The 22,542-nt window shown below is 35.3% G+C and overlaps 1 protein-coding gene across 8 annotated transcripts in view; it reads left to right on the top strand.

Annotated features, from left to right (window-relative positions):
- Positions 1–22,542, top strand: part of Ptprz1 (protein tyrosine phosphatase receptor type Z1) — a 176,233-nt gene that overhangs the window by 115,172 nt on the left and 38,519 nt on the right. For 4 of the 8 annotated variants that reach the window (XM_034519180.2, XM_034519179.2, XM_076913659.1 and 1 more), the window contains exons 11-13: positions 3,738–3,784; positions 7,517–8,516; positions 15,509–15,653. In XM_034519180.2, coding sequence (XP_034375071.1) covers positions 3,738–3,784; positions 7,517–8,516; positions 15,509–15,653 — 1,192 coding nt within the window. Of the gene's footprint in view, positions 1–3,737; positions 3,785–7,516; positions 11,061–15,508; positions 15,654–22,542 lie in introns of all 8 variants that reach the window. The other 4 variants (XM_034519177.2, XM_076913656.1, XM_076913658.1 and 1 more) reach the window with 1 other exon arrangement.

Here is a 22,542-nt window from a genome sequence, read left to right as displayed (position 1 = left end):
ATCCTGTTTACCTTGGCACTACTTTTCCTTGGTGATGTGATAAAACATACCATTGAATTATTTTGCTGTTATTTAAAATAAGCTGTTTTCTAAACGCTGAATCGCTTATTGATCTTGTTCAGATGAAATGAAGAAAGTGATTGGTAATCACCCTCGTGGTTGCATGGATCTCAAGTATTCACTCCATAGCTAAGGAAAAGTCAGTCTTCGAAATCTAATCTTTACCTTGAGCATTTAAACTGATAATTTTACAACTTTATCACATCTTAATGTTACTTGTAACTACAATACAACAATATTAATAGATATGAATATCTATTAAGTATGACTTTAAGCTCTATCTTAAAAGCCATGCATATTCATATTAAGAAAAACAATTTAAAAGTCTCAGGGATGCCTTTTTAGTGTTAAGAAGTATTCTTTTAAGAGACATGTTAGAAAATTTCCTTTACAGATATATATTTCATGAGTATATTATTTCATTGTAACTAACATAAGCATGTTTAATTCTCTGATGAAGATTATACAGTATAGAGGGCACCTTAACATACAGACTTTAAGGTTTTAATAACTGTATATGTTAAATGTAAGTACATGACAGAATAAAACCACACACTTGAGTCTCCATGCACTGTGTGCTTTGCAGTTTGTCTCTGGGTGTCTTGCTGCATCCCTGCATCTGTCATTGGTTCTCCTGCATCATGCCATGCTACTAATGTTATGGAATCATTATACTTTAAGTTACACATTGAAGCAATTGGAGTCTCCATTACTTTTACATTTTGCACTGTGAAACTTGGCTTATCTTAAAACAATTAAATAACTTTGTTGTCAAACTTCATCAATTGTTGCTTCTTTGTATTATGAAATATTAAGGTTGTCATGTTCTACTAATATATTACTTTTAAGTACACATAAGATTACATGTGCCTCAAAACAGCATGTGCCACCTGCATATGTTCAGCTATTATACAAATGTGAATTGTAAGTATCCACTCAAAAAATAAAATAAGACAGACACAAATTCACTATCATATTTCCCCCAGCTTTTGTGGGAACTGTTTTGCTGAAGTGAGGATACTCTATAAACCAATATAATTTGTAAACTTCTTATTTATCAGTAACACCCGAGTCAATTGGTAATTATTAAAATATCAGTTACTATTTTTGAAGAAAATAGCAGCAAGGGGAAATGAATATGAGAGCTGTTATTGTTCAGCTCTACTTTGGATATAGGGTTTTAACCCTTCATACTCAGAAGTGCAACTTCTTCAGACTCTTGAAAGGAAACACAGTTTATAGAATTGTCCTATTTATGAAACCCAAGAATTTCTATTAAAATGACCTGAGTCTGGTTGGAAACCAGAGTCAAGATCTTCCGACATGAGTTTGTATTTAGCATTGTGAAGGCTCCTGCTCCTAAGGTCCCCATCCATGAGACTGACGTGGGATCAAGAGGACACTCAGGCTCCTCCAGACCAAGGTAGTTCAGAGGTTTGTTTGTTGCAGCAAACAGCAAACTCACATACAACAGCAGTCACTCCGACTCTGGGGTCACGTGGTTCAATTACTATACACATTTCACATTGGGGGGAATCATGATCCATATAGTTAACATTACTCACTAGTAAAAAGTGAAATCTATCAAATGCAATGCACACTGAGAATGTTGAGATGAAAGGAAGCCAGCCTTCACGCCAACTCTATCCAATAAATGAGATCATTAAAATCCATGATCAGAAAGAAACATCTCCTGATGCATGCATAAAATGGTTGAGGTTTTTTTTTTTAATACACACAGGTGAAAATATATAGTATAACACAGGTGTCATTAAGAAATATTTTACTACGGCCTGCCCTTCTTATAATTAAAATGGTTCAAAGCAGATGAGAAGACAGGGCTTCTGAGAAGCCCAGGTAGTGTCTCATGGACTGGAATTGAAGATTACTACACACACGAACTTTTCTATTCTAGCTGTAGCTTTCAGAAGAGTGAGTTGAAAGTTGTTTCGGTTGCAGTGCATTGCATGTTATTAACTTCCCACATTTTTTTTTTTTTTTTTTGAGGGTTACAAAGACTCAGGTGTTTGAGAGAATTGAAATTACTTTAACTTGGGCCCATTATGAGTAAAAAGCTTGAAAACAAGATGTGGGGAGATGATTACATAGGAACAAGAACAGAACAATTGATCCATAGAAAAATTGGCCAAACTCTTTCACAGTCAAGCCACCCATAAAAAAAAAAATGAGGAGAATTTAAAGTAAGTCTAGGAGTATTTCAAGTGAAAATTTTCACTTTGATAGCACAGAAATTAGCAAGGGTAAATCACTTCAGAATAGTTAAGCTTTTAAGAGTGTGAAGGTGAAATCTTAGGAATTGAGAACAGTTGTAGACTTTATGTGATTTCTCTTCTAAACAGAATTCATGTGCCCAATCATGTTTTTGATTTTACAGTTATTAATACCCAAGGAGTTTCTGATGATAAGAATGAACTTCTGAGAATGTTTTTGATTTTATAGTTATTAATACCCAAAGAGTTTTTTGATAGTAAAAATGAACTCGTGATAGTCTATATTGAAGGGAAAGTCAAGATAAGATGAAATATTTAATATCAGTTCAGTTATGCCACGGAATTTTTTTAGAAGATGCACATACTGTGTAAAGGCTTAAACACAGACCATACGCAACATCAAGACGGAGAAGAGCAGAAACTGCCAATGGAGTACAGGTTCAGAAAAGCTGAAACATATGGAAAACATCATTTTAACAGTTCCCCCAAGCCCTCACTGCTACTGTGCTTATCCCCTTTTGAATAACCCAGATGCTTACCTAAAGCCTGAGAAATATCTACCAGCTCCCAGTAATTTGTCAGTGTCTTAGACAAATTACTTCTGGACACCAAAAATCCACTCTTTTTCCCAGCATGCATTCAACCACTAGGCCACATCAGTGGGCTCTTAGCCTATTCTAACAGATCTTTCTTTTTCAATGATAAAAATACATTGATTCTAATTGGTTGGGAAAACAAAAAAGCAACTGAATGAATGTGGATACTGAGTTCTCTACAATAGTCTAAATGCTATTATCTCAATTTCCCTGGAGAAAACACGTACAATCTTTTTCTCTAGATTTCCCTGTGGTCAGCCTGTTGCTGGAGCTTACTGATAATAAGCTCTCCCCTCTTGCCCAGTGCAGGATCCCTGTATTCCAATAAGTATAAGCACAAGTCAGATGAGCAAGAATGAATGGCTTGACCCTTAGTCAGAAGAACTTCAGGAAATTAGCCAAATCAGAAAATTAATCCTAGCCAAGTGTCTAGAAAGTCCCAGTAAGTTCTATTGGCCCTGAAGATGCACTGATGAGAAATTGGACTTTTTATTATTTATTTTTTATTTATATTATTTATTATTATTTAGTTTTTATTATTAACTTTTTTCACCATTGTGCAGTCTTTTTTCCTTCTTTGCTTTCATGGGTGTTGGGGGTGGGCTTGAGAAAGACGATCTGAGCAGAAGGTAGAGATCAATGAAAATGTTGTCACATGTCACTTTGTAGTGCTCTCTCCAGTTTGTCTGTAGCATTGAAACTAGAATTTGACACTTTTATTTTGAGATATTTTCAGTGGTAGTGACTTCTCCGTTTTCTTCTAACTTTCTCTCTTTACACCCAAAGATAAGCCTACGAGGATGCAGGAGTTGAATTAAAACCATTAACAATATTGTTTTTAACTTTTTAGAACTTGACCTTTTTCCTGAATTAATTGGAACTGAAGAAGTAATCAAGGTATCATAGCCATTTTTTATATTTAAATGTTTTAAAATTTAAAAGCCTATCTAGAATTATTGCTTGAATTTTAGATACTGTTGTATGACTCACTATTGGATTAATTACTATGCTTTAATGTCACACACACACAAACACACACATGCGATTCATGAAAACTTGGGAAAATGTTTGATTAGTGTAATACCCAAAAAATAGTTATAATGAAAAAAAATTAATCAACTTTACAAATAATTGTAGCTATAAGCTATATTGAAACTTTGTAGCATCCAATTTTTTCTAACAATATTTTTCTAGCTTTTAACATTGCTACAGTTTATAAATAATCAATGACTGATGGATTCACAATAAATATGAGCCAGGTTATAAACAGAATATTTTTCGTATTTGAACTATTCATATAGAAAACATACATTCCTAGCACAATGTCCTCTAAGTAAATAAATATTTGAGAATATAAATAAATTTTAACAATATCTTACTATTTGACATGAGAGGAAACAGTTGAGTGAGTGTGTATTTTAACCTAAACCCAAATGTATTTTCATCACAACTGAAGCTGTATTTTCAAACCAGGTACACTAGATGATATAGACATGAGAATATGTCCAAATTGTGCGGGAGAAAAGACAAGTGATAACTAATGCCGTTATCCAATAATGGTTGAAATCAGGTTCTCATTTTACATATATAATTACCTCAATGATTGATATAGCTATGGCTGGTCTTTCTTACAATGGATTATCTTACCCAAATACTTACTCTACATTACAAGGGACAACTATCTACATTATCTATGGATAACTTTGTGTATGTGGCTGCATGCTCATGTTTACTTGTGTATAAATAATGCCTAAAATTACTAATCAGTTTTACAATCGAAATTACTAAAATTCAGAATCAAATCTAAAGAAGAAAAATATTTGCTGTGCTGCTAAATCAATTCTTTTTATCTGATAAACTAAAGCAAGCCCCTGACTCGAGCAATTTAGTAAATGATATTATTTGGGTTCCATTGTATATGAAATGCAGTCTGCAATTACTTTTCATTATAATCTTCATGATTCCAATTCCCTACTTATTTTTATTCTTAATTAATATTGACACTAAAAAGATCTCAGGGGATACTTACAAAAGTTGCTTGAAATCTTCCAATGTTGATCACTAGCAATTTGTGGTATAAAACTACAGTGTTACAGTTATTATAACATTTAGTTGTGTGAATAGGCTATAAGTTCTAGCAGTATTAGATCAGGGATGCTAAAGCATATATAAACACACACACACACACACACATACACACACACATACACACACACACACATATGGGATGCTACTTAAGTGTCACCAACTATGTGTACTGCAAACACAAGCAGTAGAAAAGTAAGCTGCAATGTTTTCATATTACATCTATTATAGTCTATCATGCTATAGTTAAAGGTTCCTCAACAGGAGGAGGAAAAGTAACCCAGCATATCTGTCTAGGTTCCAACAAGAAACAGATGTCACAGTCAAGTGTACTCACTGAAGTTGATTTAATAAACAGCTCTAATCAAAGATGTTAGAGAAGGTAAATGGGTGTCTAGAGGAGGCGGTTTTCTACATGTGGGCCTGCAGCTGTCAGAGACGGTTTGCTCTACCTACACTTGAAAGGCAGGACAAAAGTATACAGACTGTTCCAGCAAATGCTGAGACCTCAGTAGACGGACAGGGCCATCCCGTGATGAAAGCGTAGGTGGCAAGACTCCTGGACAATATTCTTACTCTCTTCCCATTTACTAGCCCTACAGAATGGGAAAAAAAGAAATACCATTTTATAAAGTATAAACAGAACACACTTTGCATGGCTGTGGGGAAAATGCCAGACATACTGTGGGGCTTAAAATGATAAGTCCAGGTGCCCTGATTAGTCAATTTAACTTTACAAGACAGAATATTGTATCCTATTGATACAATCATATGATTATATGATACTATGATAACTATCATAGTATATGGTCAGGTCACAACAGATACATTAACTAGTGTGATTTCCTTCAGTGTGACTTGGAGATGAGTTGAGAATACTGCTCAACCACCCACTATTTACTTCCTAATAACTTCTGATCTTACACTTCAGGTAGGAGTGAATGAAAAAAACTGACAACTATGTGGATTGTGTCTGTGAGGATTTTTAAGTCCTGAGAATTGAAATGAGAAGTAGATCCTCTCCATGTAGAAAACCTTCAGTTTGAAAAGTAAACATCTCTGCATGAATGGGGCTTTAAAGTTAAAAAAGAAAGAGCTGAGAAAACAGATGTGGTGGTTCAGAAAAAAGAAGACAAATTACAATTCTGCAAGAACTTACAGGAGAGGGTATCTGTTAAAATGTTTGTACTGATATAATACATATGTTAATCATAGAGCATAAATGACATACTCTTGAAATAGGGACACAAGGTAATATAACCTAACAAAATCCAGTAGAGCATAGAGAATGTCCAGTCATCTCCCTCAGATCCCAAGAGGTGTCTTACTGAATGTCATAAAATTTAAAATCTACTAGAAAAGAAATCACCTAGAGTATATGTTTATGCTGTGTATATAGTTTTTGTACCAAAATATGCAATGGAAAAACAGATGAGCACCCATAAAGCTCTCATAAAATTGTTATGGAGATCTGCATGGTTTATGGAAGGGTATGATAAAGTGCGTTAATGTGGAACATAAGCGAAGATGAATATTAGTGTAGGGGCCCATAGAAATCGTTAGATCATGTATAACAGTACATGACATATCTTTGAGGAGATTCAGTTTAGAAGGGAGAAAAAGGTTAAATGACAACTGAGATGAAATTAAAGGTGTTCTATGTTCTTTTTCAACAGAAGGGAAGATGCACTTAATCTTGTTAGAATAATCTGGGGATTTGAGAAAGTGCAGAATGCTTAACTGTGTTCAAGTTGTAAGGAGACCCTAGAATGTAGACTCCCACACAGATGTAGGAGTGAGCTTTTGAAGGAAAGGCTAACAAGTGCTTAGAGACAATAGGAAGGGAGGGGGGGCTGACTTAGTTGAGAAGTGTTTTCAATGTTAGGATCCTATGTGATTCTTGTGGTTTGGCTTCTGTCCCCACCCCACCCCACCCCCCACCCCACCCCCGCTAGTGAAAAAGACTGGTGTCTGCTGAGAATGAGACATAGAGCAAGCAGTGGAAGGCTTGAATGGTGCTTGGTGTTGGCAGTTGGTGTGGAGTCACATCAGAGAGTTAGGCAGATTCTTAGACTTTTAATATTGAGGGATAAGATAGAAATTCCATTCCATTAAGCTGAACAGGGGTGCTCAGAAAACTGGGGTCAGATTATAAAGCAAATACTTTTTGTGAAATTATTTTAAATATTTTTGTGATATTCCTTTGGCTCTATATTATGTAGTATTAAAATGAAGGCAGCTACAACTAAAGTGCCTTTGTTTAGTTTAATAGCTTTCCATAGTGAGCATAAAATAAAATTTATAGGATATATGCCTGTTGAATAGATGCATAGTATTAATAAAGTAGAATAGAATAGAATAGAATAGAATAGAATAGAATAGAATAGAATAGAATAGACAGAATATAGGATGGTGTCCTATGAGGGTCAGAAGTCATGAACGTCACACAAGTGAAAATTTATAGTAAAATGCTGTATAAGATATTTAGACTTCGTTTTTCTCTAATTTCTTTATGCTTCTTTAAACTTTGCTTGCCTCTTACAGGAGGAAGAATATGGAAAAGGCAATGAAGAAGACGCAGTCTTGAATCCTGGTAGAGACAGTACCACAAACCAAATAAGGAAAAAGGAACCCCAGGTTTCTACCACAACTCACTATAATCACATGGGGACTAAATATAATGAAGCCAAGACTAACCGATCTCCAACAAGAGGATCTGAATTATCCGGAAAGAGTGATGTTCTCAACACATCCCTGAATTCTACTTCCCAACAAGTTGTTGAATTAGATACAGAAAGAGAAATTTCCTTCACTTCTCAGACTGGAACTAACCTGCCACCACACAGTGTAGAAGGCACTTCAGCCTCCTTAAACAGTGGCTCTAAAACTCTCTTTGTCTTCCCACAGATGAACTTGTCTGGGACTGCAGAATCCTTAAATATGGTTTCCATAACAGGGTACAAAGAGGTGTCTGCTGACATCAGTGAGGAGGAAAACTTACTGACTGATTTCAAGCTTGATACGGGAGCCTATGATTCTTCAGGCTCCAGTCCTGCAACCTCCACCGTCCCTTTTTCCTCTGATAATATATCCCATGGATACATAGCATCTTCAGACATGCCCGAGGCAATCACGTATGATGTCCTTAAGCCAGGATCTACAAGAAATGCTCCCGAGGATTCAGCACCATCAGGTTCAGAAGAATCACTAAAGGATCCCACTCTTGAAGGGAGTGTATGGTTTCCTGGCTCCACGGACCTAACAACACAGTCTGAGACTGGGTCTGGCAGAGAGAGCTTTCTCCCGCTTAACTCCACGGACATACAAATTGATGAATTGGCGGAGACAACTGAGTCATTTTCTCAAGATGTTACCATGTCACAGGGTCCTTCAGTCACAGATATGGAAATGCCACATTATTCTACCTTTGCCTACCTCCCAACCGAAGTAACACCACAGGCTTTCACTCCATCCTCCAGACCGCTTGATTTGGCTCCCACTAGCAACATCCTCCATTCGCAGACAACTCAACCAGTATACAATGGTGAGACACCTCTTCAACCTTCCTACAGTAGTGACGTCTTTCCTCTAGTCACCCCTTTGTTGCTTGACAATCAGACCCTCAACACTACCCCTGCTGCTTCAAGTAGTGATTCGGCCTTGCATGCTACGCCTGTAATCCCCAGTGTCGGTGTGTCATTTGAATCCATCCTGTCTTCCTATGATGATGCACCTCTGCTCCCATTTTCCTCTGCTTCCTTCAGTAGTGAATTGTTTCACCATCTGCATACGGTTTCTCAAACCCTTCCGCAAGTTACTTCAGCTGCTGAGAGGGATGAGCTGTCTTTGCATGCTTCTCTGCTGGTGGCTGGGGGTGATGTGCTATTAGAGCCCAGCCTTGTTCAGTATTCTGATGTGGTGTCACATCAGGCCACTACTCGCGCTGCTTCGGACACATTGGAATTTGGTAGTGAGTCTGCTGTCCTTTATAAAACATCTATGGTTTCTCAGATTGAATCACCCAGCAGTGATGTCATTATGCATGCATATTCTTCAGGGCCTGAACCTTCTTATGCCGTTGAGGGCCCCCACCACGTGCTCACTGTTTCTTACAGTTCTGCAATACCTGTGCATGAGTCTGTTGATGTATCTGATCAGGGGTCCTTACTTATCAATCCTAGCCATATATCAATGCCTGAGTCTTCGTTTATTACTCCAACTGCATCATTGCTGCAGCCTCCTCCTGCCCTCTCTGGCGATGGGGAGTGGTCTGGAGCCTCCTCTGATAGTGAATTTCTTTTACCTGACACAGATGAGCTGAGAACTCTTAACGTTTCTTCACCTGTTTCTGTAGCTGAATTTACATATACAACATCTGTGTTTGGTGATGATATTAAGGCACTTTCTAAAAGTGGAATGATGTATGGAAATGAGACTGAACTGAAAATGTCTTCTTTCAGTGACACGGCATACCCTTCTAAAAGCACAGTCATGCCAAAGATGTCTGATTTTGTAAATAAGTGGAGTGAATCTTTAAAAGAAACCTCTGTTTCTATTTCTAGCATAAAGGGCATGTTTTCAGAGTCTCTTGTTTATCCCACAACTAAGGTTTTTGATCAGGAGATTAGTCAAGTTCCAGAAATTATCTTCCCCGTTCAACCTACACACACTGCATCTCAAGCATCTGGTGACACATGGCTTAAACCGGCGCTTAGCATAGACTCAGAGCCAGCATTCTCTGACACTGCTTCTAGGGAAGTATTACACCCTTCAACACAGCCCTTGCTCTATGAGACTGCATCTCCTTTTAATACTGAAGCATTGCTGCAACCCTCCTTTCAGGCTTCTGATGTTGACACCTTGTTTAAAACTGTCCTTCCATCTGGGCCGAATGATCCAGTAGTGGCTGAAACCCCCCAGATTGAACAAAGTAGCTCTTTTATGTCTCATCCCATGGCATCAGAGTCTACTTCAAGCGAAAGCACGTTGCACTTTACATCTGTACCAGTTCTCGATATATCACCTTCTACTGTGCCCTTCACTTCACTTCAAGGCTTAACAGTCCCTCACTCGAGTGAGAAATATTTTGAACAAGGTTTGCTTAAGAGCAAAAGTCCCCAGCAAGTGCTGCCGTCCTTGTACAGCAATGACGAGTTTTTCCAAGCGTCCCATCTGGATGTTAGCCAGGCCTATCCTCCAAAAGGGAGACATGCATTCGCTACTCCAGTTTTATCAATTGATGAACCACAAAATACGCTTATAAACAAGCTTGTGTATTCTGAGGAAGTTTTCACACGCACTGAAATTTCTATTACTGGTCTCCCAACTGTTGTTTCTGATGTACTTATATCTACTGACCATTCTATTCCATTAGGAAGTGGGCCCATTTCCATGACAACTGTTTCTCCCGACAGAGATGATTCTGTGACCACAGCCAAGTTGCCTCTTCCTTCTAAAGCTACTTCTAGGCTGACTCATAGTGCCAGATCTGATGCCAATTTAGTGGGAGGTGGTGAAGATGGTGATGACTATGATGATGATGATTATGATGACCTAGATAGTGACCGCTTTCCTGTGAATAAGTGTATGTCATGTTTACCCTATAGAGAATCACAGGAAAAGGTAATGAATGACTCAGACACCCAGGAAAACAGTCTTGTGGATCAGAGTGACCCAATATCACATTTGCTATTTGAGAATACAGAAGAAGAAAATGGAGGTACAGGTGTAACTAGGGTGGATAAAAGTCCTGATAAATCACCACCACCAAGTACACTACCCCAGAAGCACCATGATGGAAGAGAGGATCCTGACATCCAGATGGGTAGTGCTGTCCTTCCTCACGCTTCAGGATCTAAAGCATGGGCAGTTTTGACAAGTGATGAAGAGAGTGGGTCAGGGCAAGGCACCTCAGATAGCCTTAATGATAATGAGACTTCCACAGATTTCAGTTTTCCAGATGCTAATGAAAAGGATGCTGATGGTGTCCTGGAAGCAGATGACACAGGCATAGCTCCGGGATCTCCACGGTCCTCCACACCATCTGTTACTAGTGGGCATTCAGGAGTATCCAACAGTTCAGAGGCAGGTTAGTTATGAGCAAAGGGAAAGAATTAGATGTGCTAATTTTCTTGCTATGAAAGTAAAAATAGAAGAATCGTGGAAGAAAAGAATTCTGGTCCGCCAGCAAATCGTCACTTTCTAATCAGAACGTTCAACCATTTATAGCTCTTATAAGTACGATTTTATTCATGATTTCAAATGAATATCCAACCTATTTTGGTCCTTGATTTAATTATCTTCAAAATACATTGTTTGTGTGTTGTTACTAATTCCTATCCTACAGGGTTCCTATTGTGTGTAGAATCGATTATGTATGCGTAATACACAATTAGTATATTACAACGCAGTGTGCTAAGTGTTCATACTTGTATTCTAAAATAAGTTGTAAACCAATTCTATTGGATTTAAAAATCTCAGTAATATGCTATAAGCACCTATCCATCAATGGAAATCAAGAAGACACTCCATATGTGCACATCAGCTTGGAGAGCTTCTAAAAAAGAATTACAGGGCTAAGATTTGATAGCTAAGGAAGGCTTTTATAAGCATCATATTGTTTTTAATCTTTCTTTGAGCTTCTTTATGTTGCCTAAAGAGGGCAGTATAAACCAGCAGAATACATTCTACTTTGTGTTTGTTACAGTGTCATTCCAACTTAAATAATAGACATGAATATGCATAGTATGTATAGGTATTGTGTGACAAGATGTAAAAGAAAAAAGAAAAAGCCTAGAGCCTTTTCTGTAGGAATGCATTTTATTGTTAATATATTTTATGCAAATTGGTTTATTAGCCAGATGTTTCTTGGAGCAGATTGCAACATGCAATACAGATGTGTGCTTTAAATGTCAATGGTAACAAAACTCAAGTTTAATTCCATTAAGTGTATAACTCCATTGAATTCATAGCAAGAATTTTATAATTTGCTTTGATTAAGTGATAAGGTATTTTTTTAATTAACAAGAAAAGTATTTAAATCTTTACAAGTCAAAAGATAAGCTAATGTATATGTAATATTGGGTAATAATTGCATAGAATTTAATATTCAAAATTCACAGGATAGAGCCAATCTCATTAAAATATATATTCTCTTTGTTATTTTCATCATTCACATTAGTTGCAAACTCTTTAGTAATTAAGAGATTATGTATTTAGACAGGGCAGCTTCTTTTTCTGTATTCTGACTTGATCTCCATTTATCATTGCATTTCAGCTTCAATGTCTGAACTAATGTGTGAGAAGGAGTAATGAATCCACGGGTCACTGTAGTCAGGAGTGTTGCTACATATGTGAATTGTTATCAGTCCTCAATTATAGCACTTGTTTTTCTCTTTATATTTTTAGATTTATTTGAAAGAGAAAGATCATGAATATACTCTAATGGAAAGACCATACATATATAACAAAGCACTACAACTAGAATTATTGAAGAAAGTGATTTCTCTTAGATGTACTAATTAGATTTATTTAACTGTCAAGAGTAAGTTCTCCCACTAATGAAAACAAAGCAATATGGATATGACATCCATCTTCAGGAAATAATATAATTAATGAAGGAAGTAGAATCAAATATAGAATTAGGGAAAACAATTTTTTAACCGTTTTTAAAACTGTATCTGTAAAACTAATTCAAAGTCAGTCTTATCCAATTATTGAGTATTCCCTAATCTGAAGCTCATCATTTATGGTACTTCTAAATTGTAGAAAAACTGACATGATGTTTCTTAAAATAATATAAATAGGGCAAATATACATGAGAGTGAACACAGACTGTAAGACACTTGATCTAGTTCACATAAAGAGTCAATGCAAAACTAACTCTGGGGATGTATTATTAGTGTCTGTCTCTTAGAACATGCTTACGTGATTGAGATCAATAAAATATATTTTATGCTTAAATTTTCACACCAAAGTTATGCTGTTTTATTCTTAGCCCTTTAAACTATTAATCTTATTCTTTATTGCTTAACTGCATTATTGTCATTTAAATAACCCACCTACTAAGTTATATCAAAGCAAACATTTTAGTCTCTAATAAGTGAAAATAAATGTTTTACTCAAAAGCACACAAAGCAGCTAGCAGACTGTACGTTTTTATAAGGTATGCCATCCTATACAAAATGCCTAGGTTTCAATAATTTGTAAATACCATAGACTCATTCTAATTACTCAGTAGCAGAGTTGAAGATCAGATATTCCATAGAACTTTTGAGAAAAGTCCACAGAGAAGGTGGTAGATAGATAGATAGATAGATAGATAGATAGATAGATAGATAGATATAGATTACATAGATAGACTAGATATAGATAATATATTAGAGAGATAGAAAGGTACATATATAGATAGATACATAGTTAGATACATAGATGATAGATAAATAGATAATAGAGTGTGTTTATAATTCACACATATCTGCATATGAATGTAAAGTGCACTTATGCATTTTCAAGATACATATTTCCCAGATACATCACATATATGATCTGACATATTTCATGTGTAGCTATATATGTATAAGCTAAATATTTAGCTATACAAACCTATATATAATTATACATTATATGTGTAATTATACATAATATATATATATATATATATATATATATATATATATATATATATTACAGTGAGAACCTACAGGGCCATTAAAGTTACATAAACTTCATTAACACTTACTTTTTGTTCATGAGCTTGATTCAAACAATCTAGTGAGTTTTAATAGGGCCCCATACTGCATTCTTAAAAAGTACAGGTGATGTCGTTGCTCCTATTCTGTGGGTTATAGTTCAGAGCCAATGATATAGAGAATATTAACCACCATTTGTTATTACTGGGCCCCAAAGGTTTTGTAAAGCAGGTTACTTCATTTATTCCCCATAAACTCTTTCCATTTAGGTAATAGTTACAATAGAAAAAACTGCAGAGAGCCATGGAAAAAGGAAGATGCTATTTTAAATGTTTTAGGACATTTTGCTGTATTGATCATCAGATTATTTATGGGTCTCCATGAATTTCCACAGACATAACAACCAGAGCATATGAATGACTAAGTGAAAAAAAAAATCAAAACTTTGTCTTTCTTGCAGGAATATTAACTACAGCACAAATATTGATTGTTTATGATTTTTTACTATATAAGTTTGATGACTTTTATATACACATCTTTGAATTCCACATTTTTAGCAAAAACATTTATGAATATCAGCTCCTGGGAAATATGGCTATCATTATATTTCTTTGGTGTACATTCTAAATGAATGAATTCAGTTCTTAACCCTATGCTCTCAACCCTAGTTACAGAAGAAAGCCATTGTGTTCAACTACAGTTAACTATGTAGTAATGTTATATATGTCCATTTATAGGACATATTTATAGGAATATATATATGTTCTATATGTCCATTTATAGGAATTTTTCCAAATTTTAAATGGTACTACATATTGAAATTAAATTTTCGTGTTTCCCGTGATTAAAGCATTTGGTATAAAACATGAATTTTATCAAATGCTGGATGTAAGAAGACTTTGATGGGACCTTCAATTTAGCTTTCTAAGCACCTGTACAGAAAGCAACCAGGGTCACATAGAGTTGGAACAACTCTCGTGAACAATTGTCTTCACTTTCCACCAAATGCCCTTCAAAGCAGAGAAAAGCATTCGCAGTTCTGAAGTTGTTTTTGACAACATGGAAAGATAACATAGTTACAGTGTTTTGTTTCTAAAGTTTTTGTACAATAAAGTGCCCAATTGGACATAAAATTAGTGGCTCTCCACCTTTTAGATTAATTCAAGTTGTCTTCATATTTTTTTTAGTCCTCATATGTTTGAAAGCAAGTTATTAGGAAGTTTATTTTTTTAAGTTCATGTGGAATAACATTCATTTTTGATTAAAAAAAAACCCAGCAGATAAGAATTTGAAAATAGATCTGGTCAAAACACATAATATGAATGCATGAAATTCTCAATGAAAAATAAAAAATAGTAATTTTGAAAACATTTAAAATCAACCCATTTTTAAAGTTGAAAGTCTGCTTGATTGAAAAGTTACTATCAATTTTTCTTAATTGTTTACTAAACCACCAGGTTAAAATAAATACACTAAATTAACATTAGAATATCAAGGTTACATCTGATAACTTAGTAAATAACACTGTGTTTTTCTAACCTTTATTTTTAACAGTAATTTTCTAATGTTGGTTCTTCAGTTTTCCGAGCAATTTTTTTCAACCAGCATTGTTTCCAGATCCTGCTACAACATCCCCGCATCTAACAATTTCTGTTTATCTTTTTAATATCTCTAATACCTTGCCTTAATTTTTAAACTTTATTTTGCTTAAATACAGCCTTTGGCTCATAGAGTCATAATTTTAAAGGTAAGTTTCAACAATGCAGGTTGCTCTTAATCAGTTGGAAACTGTTATGATTTTTCCTTCATCTTAAATCTCAACTCTCTCAATTTTCTCCAACTACAGAGGCCAGTAATAGTAGCCATGAGTCTCGTATTGGTCTAGCTGAGGGGTTGGAGTCTGAGAAGAAGGCGGTTATACCCCTTGTGATCGTGTCTGCCCTGACTTTTATCTGTCTAGTGGTTCTTGTTGGTATTCTCATCTATTGGAGGTAAGTTGAGTGTTTTGGAAATTTGGATTATTAAAGCTCAGACTTCTGCCTCTATTTAATCTACAGGAGCTCCAAATTCTCAAAATTCTTTTTACGTTAAAGCTGTCATTAATGTATTCATCTCCGAACAAGGCAAACATATGAATCTAAAGAATGATGTTTCTGTACTTAAAGGACTGAAGGTAAAATGGAAGAACTGTGATTTTAATGTTTATTAAGATGTCTTGTCAGCTATATTTCCATTTTAATCAAATTAATATTCTAATATCATTATAGCATTTACCATAAGTAATCAGCTTTTTATCAACTCTTAAAAGTACAAAAGTTATTCTTTAGGAAAACAATTTTATATGAAAAAAATTAAGTAAAGTGACATTTATCAGCTGTGTATAGTAATGAAAAATAATAGCCTATACACAAAAGCAAACATGAAGCAATTAAAATATAAAGATATGGGAAATGACTATGTTAGGTGCAAAGGCATTTATTTAAAAATCTTTATAATTGGCTTTGAAGCTGAAATATGCCTTCATAATCTTCACTAATCCTTCCAGATGTTTAAAGGACCAGGACAATTGCCTGTATACTAAGCTCCCTCCCTTGTACCAAGTAGAACAGACAACTAATTCATGAATTTACCAAGGACACAACACAAGTCAGTAAAACTGATTCTTGGAAAACAAGAACTCAATGATGATATGAGAATTCCTGTCCATAAGCCAAGAAAATGCCTTGCTTTAGTAATTTATGCTGTTCTTCTAGAGGAGATTTGTGTTCAGGAGATCTAAATTAAATTCTTTCTGCTAAACAGCAGCATTCTATAATTTCAAATCACTGCTCTTTGTTATCCACAAATGTTTTTTCTCAGTCTAATTATTAACTGTTTTCCATGTATCTTGTTAATGACTGTGTCAACTACAGTTGGGAGATATAAAAATAGTAAATTTTGAATAAGTATCATTGCTTTTAAGAAACTCATGCTTACTAAAAAAAATTCTTTTCTATGAAAAACTTTTAAAATATTACACAAACATATATAGCTAGCGGCTGAAATCTAATGCATTGTGATCAGAGAATCGAGACCTTTTAGTGGATGAGACTTGCAGAGTTAAGTGGAAAACAAAATGTTGGGCTGGCCCTGCAGGTGATTCTGGAATTAGCAATGAAGGTGAAGGCATTCCAGGCAGGGGCCATGGGCAGATCCAGGAAGCTGAATGAACTGAACTGAATATGCCCAAGTCAATGATGACTCAAACTTGTCTTTTTATGTAGCTCAGTGTTGATTGTATTTAGCTCAGTGTTGTTGACTGCATGTGGCTTGATGTTGTGGAGCTAAAACAGAACACTTCTAAGACCAATCGTGTCTCATATCTGACTCCCTTTATGCAATGAAATAGACTTCAAGATATGCCAACAGATCACGTTTTTGTTAGAAACCCGTTTAGTCAACAACAAGATGTAAAGCAGCTTTCTTCTGCTGTGCTCCAGTGACTGCTGCCACTTTGTATAGAAATGCCATGGTTAACAGAGTCTGAACATCGCACAGAGCCCATAAATGCTATTCAATCAACATTTGTTTGATTTTTTCTAACTCTCCCACTAGACCCGTTGCCCAAAATTTTGAACACATTTTTATAGTCAGTTTATACAGTTTACTCATTTTTGCCTAATCTGATTTTCCCTACAAAATGAACTGTTTGGATAAATAATTTGTTTTAGACAAATTTAACAAAAGATACAAGCTATAGCAATCATATTTCATATTAAATAGTGCTAATGTTAAACTCTAATAAAAAGGCAGGTGATTTTTATGAAAAAGAATTTATTAGAGTAAGTTTCATAATTTCTACTAATTGATCTGAGCTATCTTGTGCAAATTTAAATTTGTTGTGTTTAATGTTGTTTGATATTTCTTGAGAAACTTAAATCTGAGTGCTTTTAACTTTTGTTAGTATGGATCACCCCATATCTATTGTCAGGAAAAACACATAAAATTGTCAAAACCACTTGATCCTCATGAGTCAGATATTTCTCTTTTCCTCACAAACATTATTTCATATACCTCGTATATAAGATGCCATTAAAAGAACATTTTGGGTGGTTTTGTGTATGTATTTTGTCTATTAAATGTGGTGTTAAAAAAAGAAATACAACCCCCAGACAGAGTTATTAATTTAACAGGCTGGCAAGCCAAGGACAGGTAAGATTCTGCACAGAGCCTTACCAACCTAAGACATAAGTGTATTGCATTTGATAATGCATATTCCATGACCTAAGACAGACTCAGTCTTGTTTGTGAAAAAAAAAGGGCAGAGGAGGAGAGTTTTTGGGGCTGCTTGGCAGGTATATGACATTGGCCAAGGACAAGGAAGTGAACTTCAGGCAGGAATCTAAATCTTAGGATAGAACAAAAAAGTAATTTCAGGCAGGAGTCTAAATTTTAGGCTAGAACAAGGAAGTAGGCTTCAGATATGAAAATGATTTTGGGCTAGGACAGGGAAGTAGGCTCAGATATTTTGGTCATCCTGATAAGCCCTTAGAAACAGTGATCACAGGAGTGATCATGGAATTTTGTTTATTGCCTTGCTTGTTCTTTTTCTATTTGTGTTTATTGTCTTGCTTGTTCCTTAACTATTTGCATCTATTGTATTGCTAGACCCTCAACCTAAAACTGACCATAATACTTGCATGTAATTAAAATGGCATAAAAGCAAAAAGGAGGAGGGGGATAGGACAGGGGTTTTCTAGGGGAGGAAATGAAGAAAGGGAATGGCATCTGAAATGTAAATGAATAAAATATCCAATAAAACAAAAAAATTAAAGGAAAAAAAAAGAAAGAAAGAAATCTGCCCTTTACTAGCCCCCTTCAAAACCCATTCACTGTTGTGCAATACCTGTCTGCATGAAAGTAACTCTCTAGAAATCATAACTTCTAAATTGATTGTAAGACACTTTGGGTGTGGTGAATTGTGGCAAATCACAACAGTCTCTTGTTCAAGGTTTGTGTGAAGTATTCAAATCCCAATGTAGATATATTTATTAATAATATAATTTCATCAACCAAGTGGGTACATTTTTTTTTTATTTGTGAAAGCCACAGGTGGTGGGAAGGGAGAATATGCTAACACAGAGGAAAGCAGGACAGGTCAAAAACAGTGCTGAAAGAGACACCCTAATGAAACCTCACTGCAGCAAAGCAGGGCAGGCAGGTGCACGTGCGGGCTACCGCTCATGTGCTTCACTACAGAGTCTTAGGGTCCCTTCTTTTAAGGAAGAGAAAATTCTTCTTGAATTGATTTTAAGTTGAAGAAATGAAGACATTACTTTGCTAAAGAAAGAAAGAAAGAAAGAAAGAAAGAAAGAAAGAAAGAAAGAAAGAAAGAAAGAAAGAAAGAAAAACTAAGGAAAAATCAAAACAAAACAATATGTTACCCAGTCTTTGTTAGCTTTCCCAAGCTAGTTTGTCTAAACTTAAAAAACAACAACAACAAAAATAAACAAAACCAACAAAACCTGTTAGATCAAAAGAGCCATCTGTTTAAAGTGGGCAGTGCAATGACTTTTAGTGCTTTTAAGAATTTTTTTGGTGACTAACAGTGCCAGATGGTTTTTTTCTTTTGCTCATTCAACAATTTCATATCTTTAGAGAACTGTGTGCTCAAACCATTTTCAGCCTATTTTTTTAATCAAGTTATTTTATTTGTGTCTTATTTTGCAAGTGTGTGTGTGTTATGCAGGCATATTTGCATGTGTATTTACATGTCTGTGTGTTTATGTATGTGTGTGGATATGCATGCAAATGTGTATGTATGCATATGTGGCAAGATCTGAGGTTAATTTTTGGTGTCTTCCTCAATCTCCCTCCTTCAAATATAAAGTCAAAGTTGAACCCAGGTCTTGCTGAACCCATGTCTCCCAGTTCATCTGTGCTCCTCAGCTTACTTTGAGGATTTCCAAGTCTCTGCCTTCTGGTATTCTTGGATTACATACAAGCTACCACATCTACCACTATCCAGTTTACATTTTTTCTATTCTGTGTATAGAGGTCTCATTTGCAGATACTTCTTTAAAAACATCTTTTAAGGCATATACATTTTTATTTTGATGAAGTCCACTTCATCCATTTTTGTTGTTACTTATGACTTGCTATTATATCTAAGAAGGCAGATCCTAACCTGAACTCTTAAAGACTTACCATGTAAATTTTCTTCTATGAATTTTCCAGTGATGAATGGCTCACACTCCCTGACTTGAGAGTTTGTTCCTGAGCAAGAAGGATCAAGAGTCTAGTTCTGGCACTAAGAAGGAACAAACAGTGTAATGAAGTGGGATAAAGAGCCCAGAAATGATTTCTTATATTTGTGATCAACTCTTAGACAAGAGTCCCAAATCTTTCTCATGAACAGATAATGTCATTTCAACAAATGGGACAAGGAGTGGGGCGGGGGGGGGGGGAGGCTGGAGAGATGGCTCAGCAGTTAAGAGCACTGTTTGCTCTTCCAGAGGTCCTGAGTTTAATTCCAGCAACCACATGGTGGCTCACAACCATCTATAATGGGATTTGATGCCCTCTTCTGGTGTGTCTGCAGACAGTGACAGTGTCCTCATATACATAAAATAAATAAATCTTAAAAAATGGGACAAGGGAATAGGAGATGCTCCAGTTGGCCCTTTTTATTCATAACACATACACACACACACAAACACACACATACACACACACATACACACACACATATAAATAAACTCAAAGAGGATTATAGACACCAGTAACATGGCTCAGCTGACACTGACCTCAATCCCTGAGATCCACATTGTTAGAGAGAACTGACTCCCATAATTTGTCCTCTGACCCCCACACACATATGATCCCTGCATATGCATGCAAAATAAGCAAATAATAAGTGAAGAAAATTAAAAAGAGATCATAGACTTAAATGTGAAAGGTAAAGCCATAAAGTTCCTTAAAAATATTTCAATGTGTCGCTAATATAATTTTTAGTAGAAAGTTAATCTCAAAGTGGAACATAAGTTCTATCCTTTCTCTAATTTACTTAAGTGTCTACCTGTACTTTGCAGAGACACTGAGAGAAAGTGGTTTAGCAGAAGAATAATGAATCATAGATAGTAAAAATTGAGTCGCTTCCCAGTCTCACCTCTAATTTATTAGATGGTATTATTATGTCACTTCTGACCTATGAATGTGTTTCCTCTGTTTTCCATTGGGTGATACCTGTAAGGTCATTTCTAAGTGTGCCATGAGACTTTCTTTAAGTGATCTGTCAGTGAACGATTTTGAATGTTATTTTGTATTTGTATGAGGACTCTGAAAATGGATATAATTACACATTTCCAGCTTCTAATTCTAAATACTGTGAAAGAAAGGTGTAAATTAAATAATCAGATTACCATTGATTGATGGAACCTATGTCTACAAGTTTAAAACAGTCATCACTTTTTTCAGCATGGCGGAGTGATAATTAGCAGGAGACACAGTTATCAACACTTAGCACATAGACGTGAAGACACTCAGTGCTTATTCAGAACAGATGGAATATAGAGACGTAGGCTTGTCATACATTAAGTAATATGCCTTGAAATTGTTTTCCAGATGTTTTAAGGTATAATTTACATGAGCCACACCGTAAGCTTATAAGATGCAAAACTACTTCCATGGGAAGATTTATTTGTAAATAGCTCTTTTTAAATAAAGGAAAACTACAAAAATTAGAGCATTTTAAAAGAGTTAGACCATGAAAAATACCAACATTATGTGTGGCAAAAGAACACATCATCAAAAGTTGTGTAGAATCAGAACATTCTATAAATACAGTTGTTTTCCATGAAAAAATGTAGAGCTAGGAAATATAAGTTATCTCTTATATTTCATATAAGTTATCATATTTGTGGGACCTTAGAGATAGCTAACATTTCTGAATATAGACTTTCCCTACCATAACCACCTTCAAGTAGAATGTCACTGTCCACATAACACTGCAGTATTGTAAACAAATATGCAATTTTAATTATTTCCTCATTCAAAATTTTTGGTATGATTTATAAGAGTTTTGGGGAAATTAATGTCAAATATCATCATCAGGCCACCTGACTTCAAAAATATGTGAAGGTTTCGGAACGTATTTGAAGCTAGGACAATTGGTACTAACTCATATTCTACAACACAGGTTAGCAACATGGCAAATTACAACGTTATGTTTCTACTTACATTTTTATATTCTATTAAATGCTTCCTTTCCCCCATCCTCTCCATAATTGACACATCCTCTGTTCATCTACTTATCCAGCTTTTTTGATGTTGTTTTGTTTAGTTTTGTCCTTTCATCCAGATTTTTAAATATTATATATTCCTTCTATATCTTTCAAAATTTTTGAAACTTCAAATTATCTTACTTGAGGCTCAGACAACAGAATCTAACATGCATCTGAATGACATATAGTTGGTAGGGTTTATTTACTACTAAAAATCCATCTAATTCAACAAACACTGAGTACCATTATATTCTTGTCACTATATTGTGTTGGGGTTATGTGAAATCAAGGGACAAAGCCCTATCTTTTAAAAATGTAATAAAGATGTAGCAAAGAACAGTTATATTATAAAATAATTATCCTAAAATCAGTTATTTAAAGTAATTAAAATGCTGTATTGCCCAGAAACTCAAGACCATTTTTTTTGACTCGATAGCTATTTTTTTTTTCTAAAGTAGTCTCTTACAGATATTTAAAACTGAAAACTTGTATCAGGTACAGTGGATAGAAGGACTGAGGTTCACAAACCTGCTTAGGAGATGAGAGCTATTTCACAGAGCAGATACCTCTGAATTGTCCTGAAGCTTCAAGATGTTTGTCTGCCCTATTGATGAGTAAG

This window comes from Arvicanthis niloticus, chromosome 15, assembly GCF_011762505.2.
Source record: "Arvicanthis niloticus isolate mArvNil1 chromosome 15, mArvNil1.pat.X, whole genome shotgun sequence".
NCBI lineage: Eukaryota > Metazoa > Chordata > Mammalia > Rodentia > Muridae > Arvicanthis > Arvicanthis niloticus.
The sequence above is the reverse complement of the archived record's forward strand: the minus strand, read 5'-3'. Positions and strand labels throughout refer to the sequence as shown.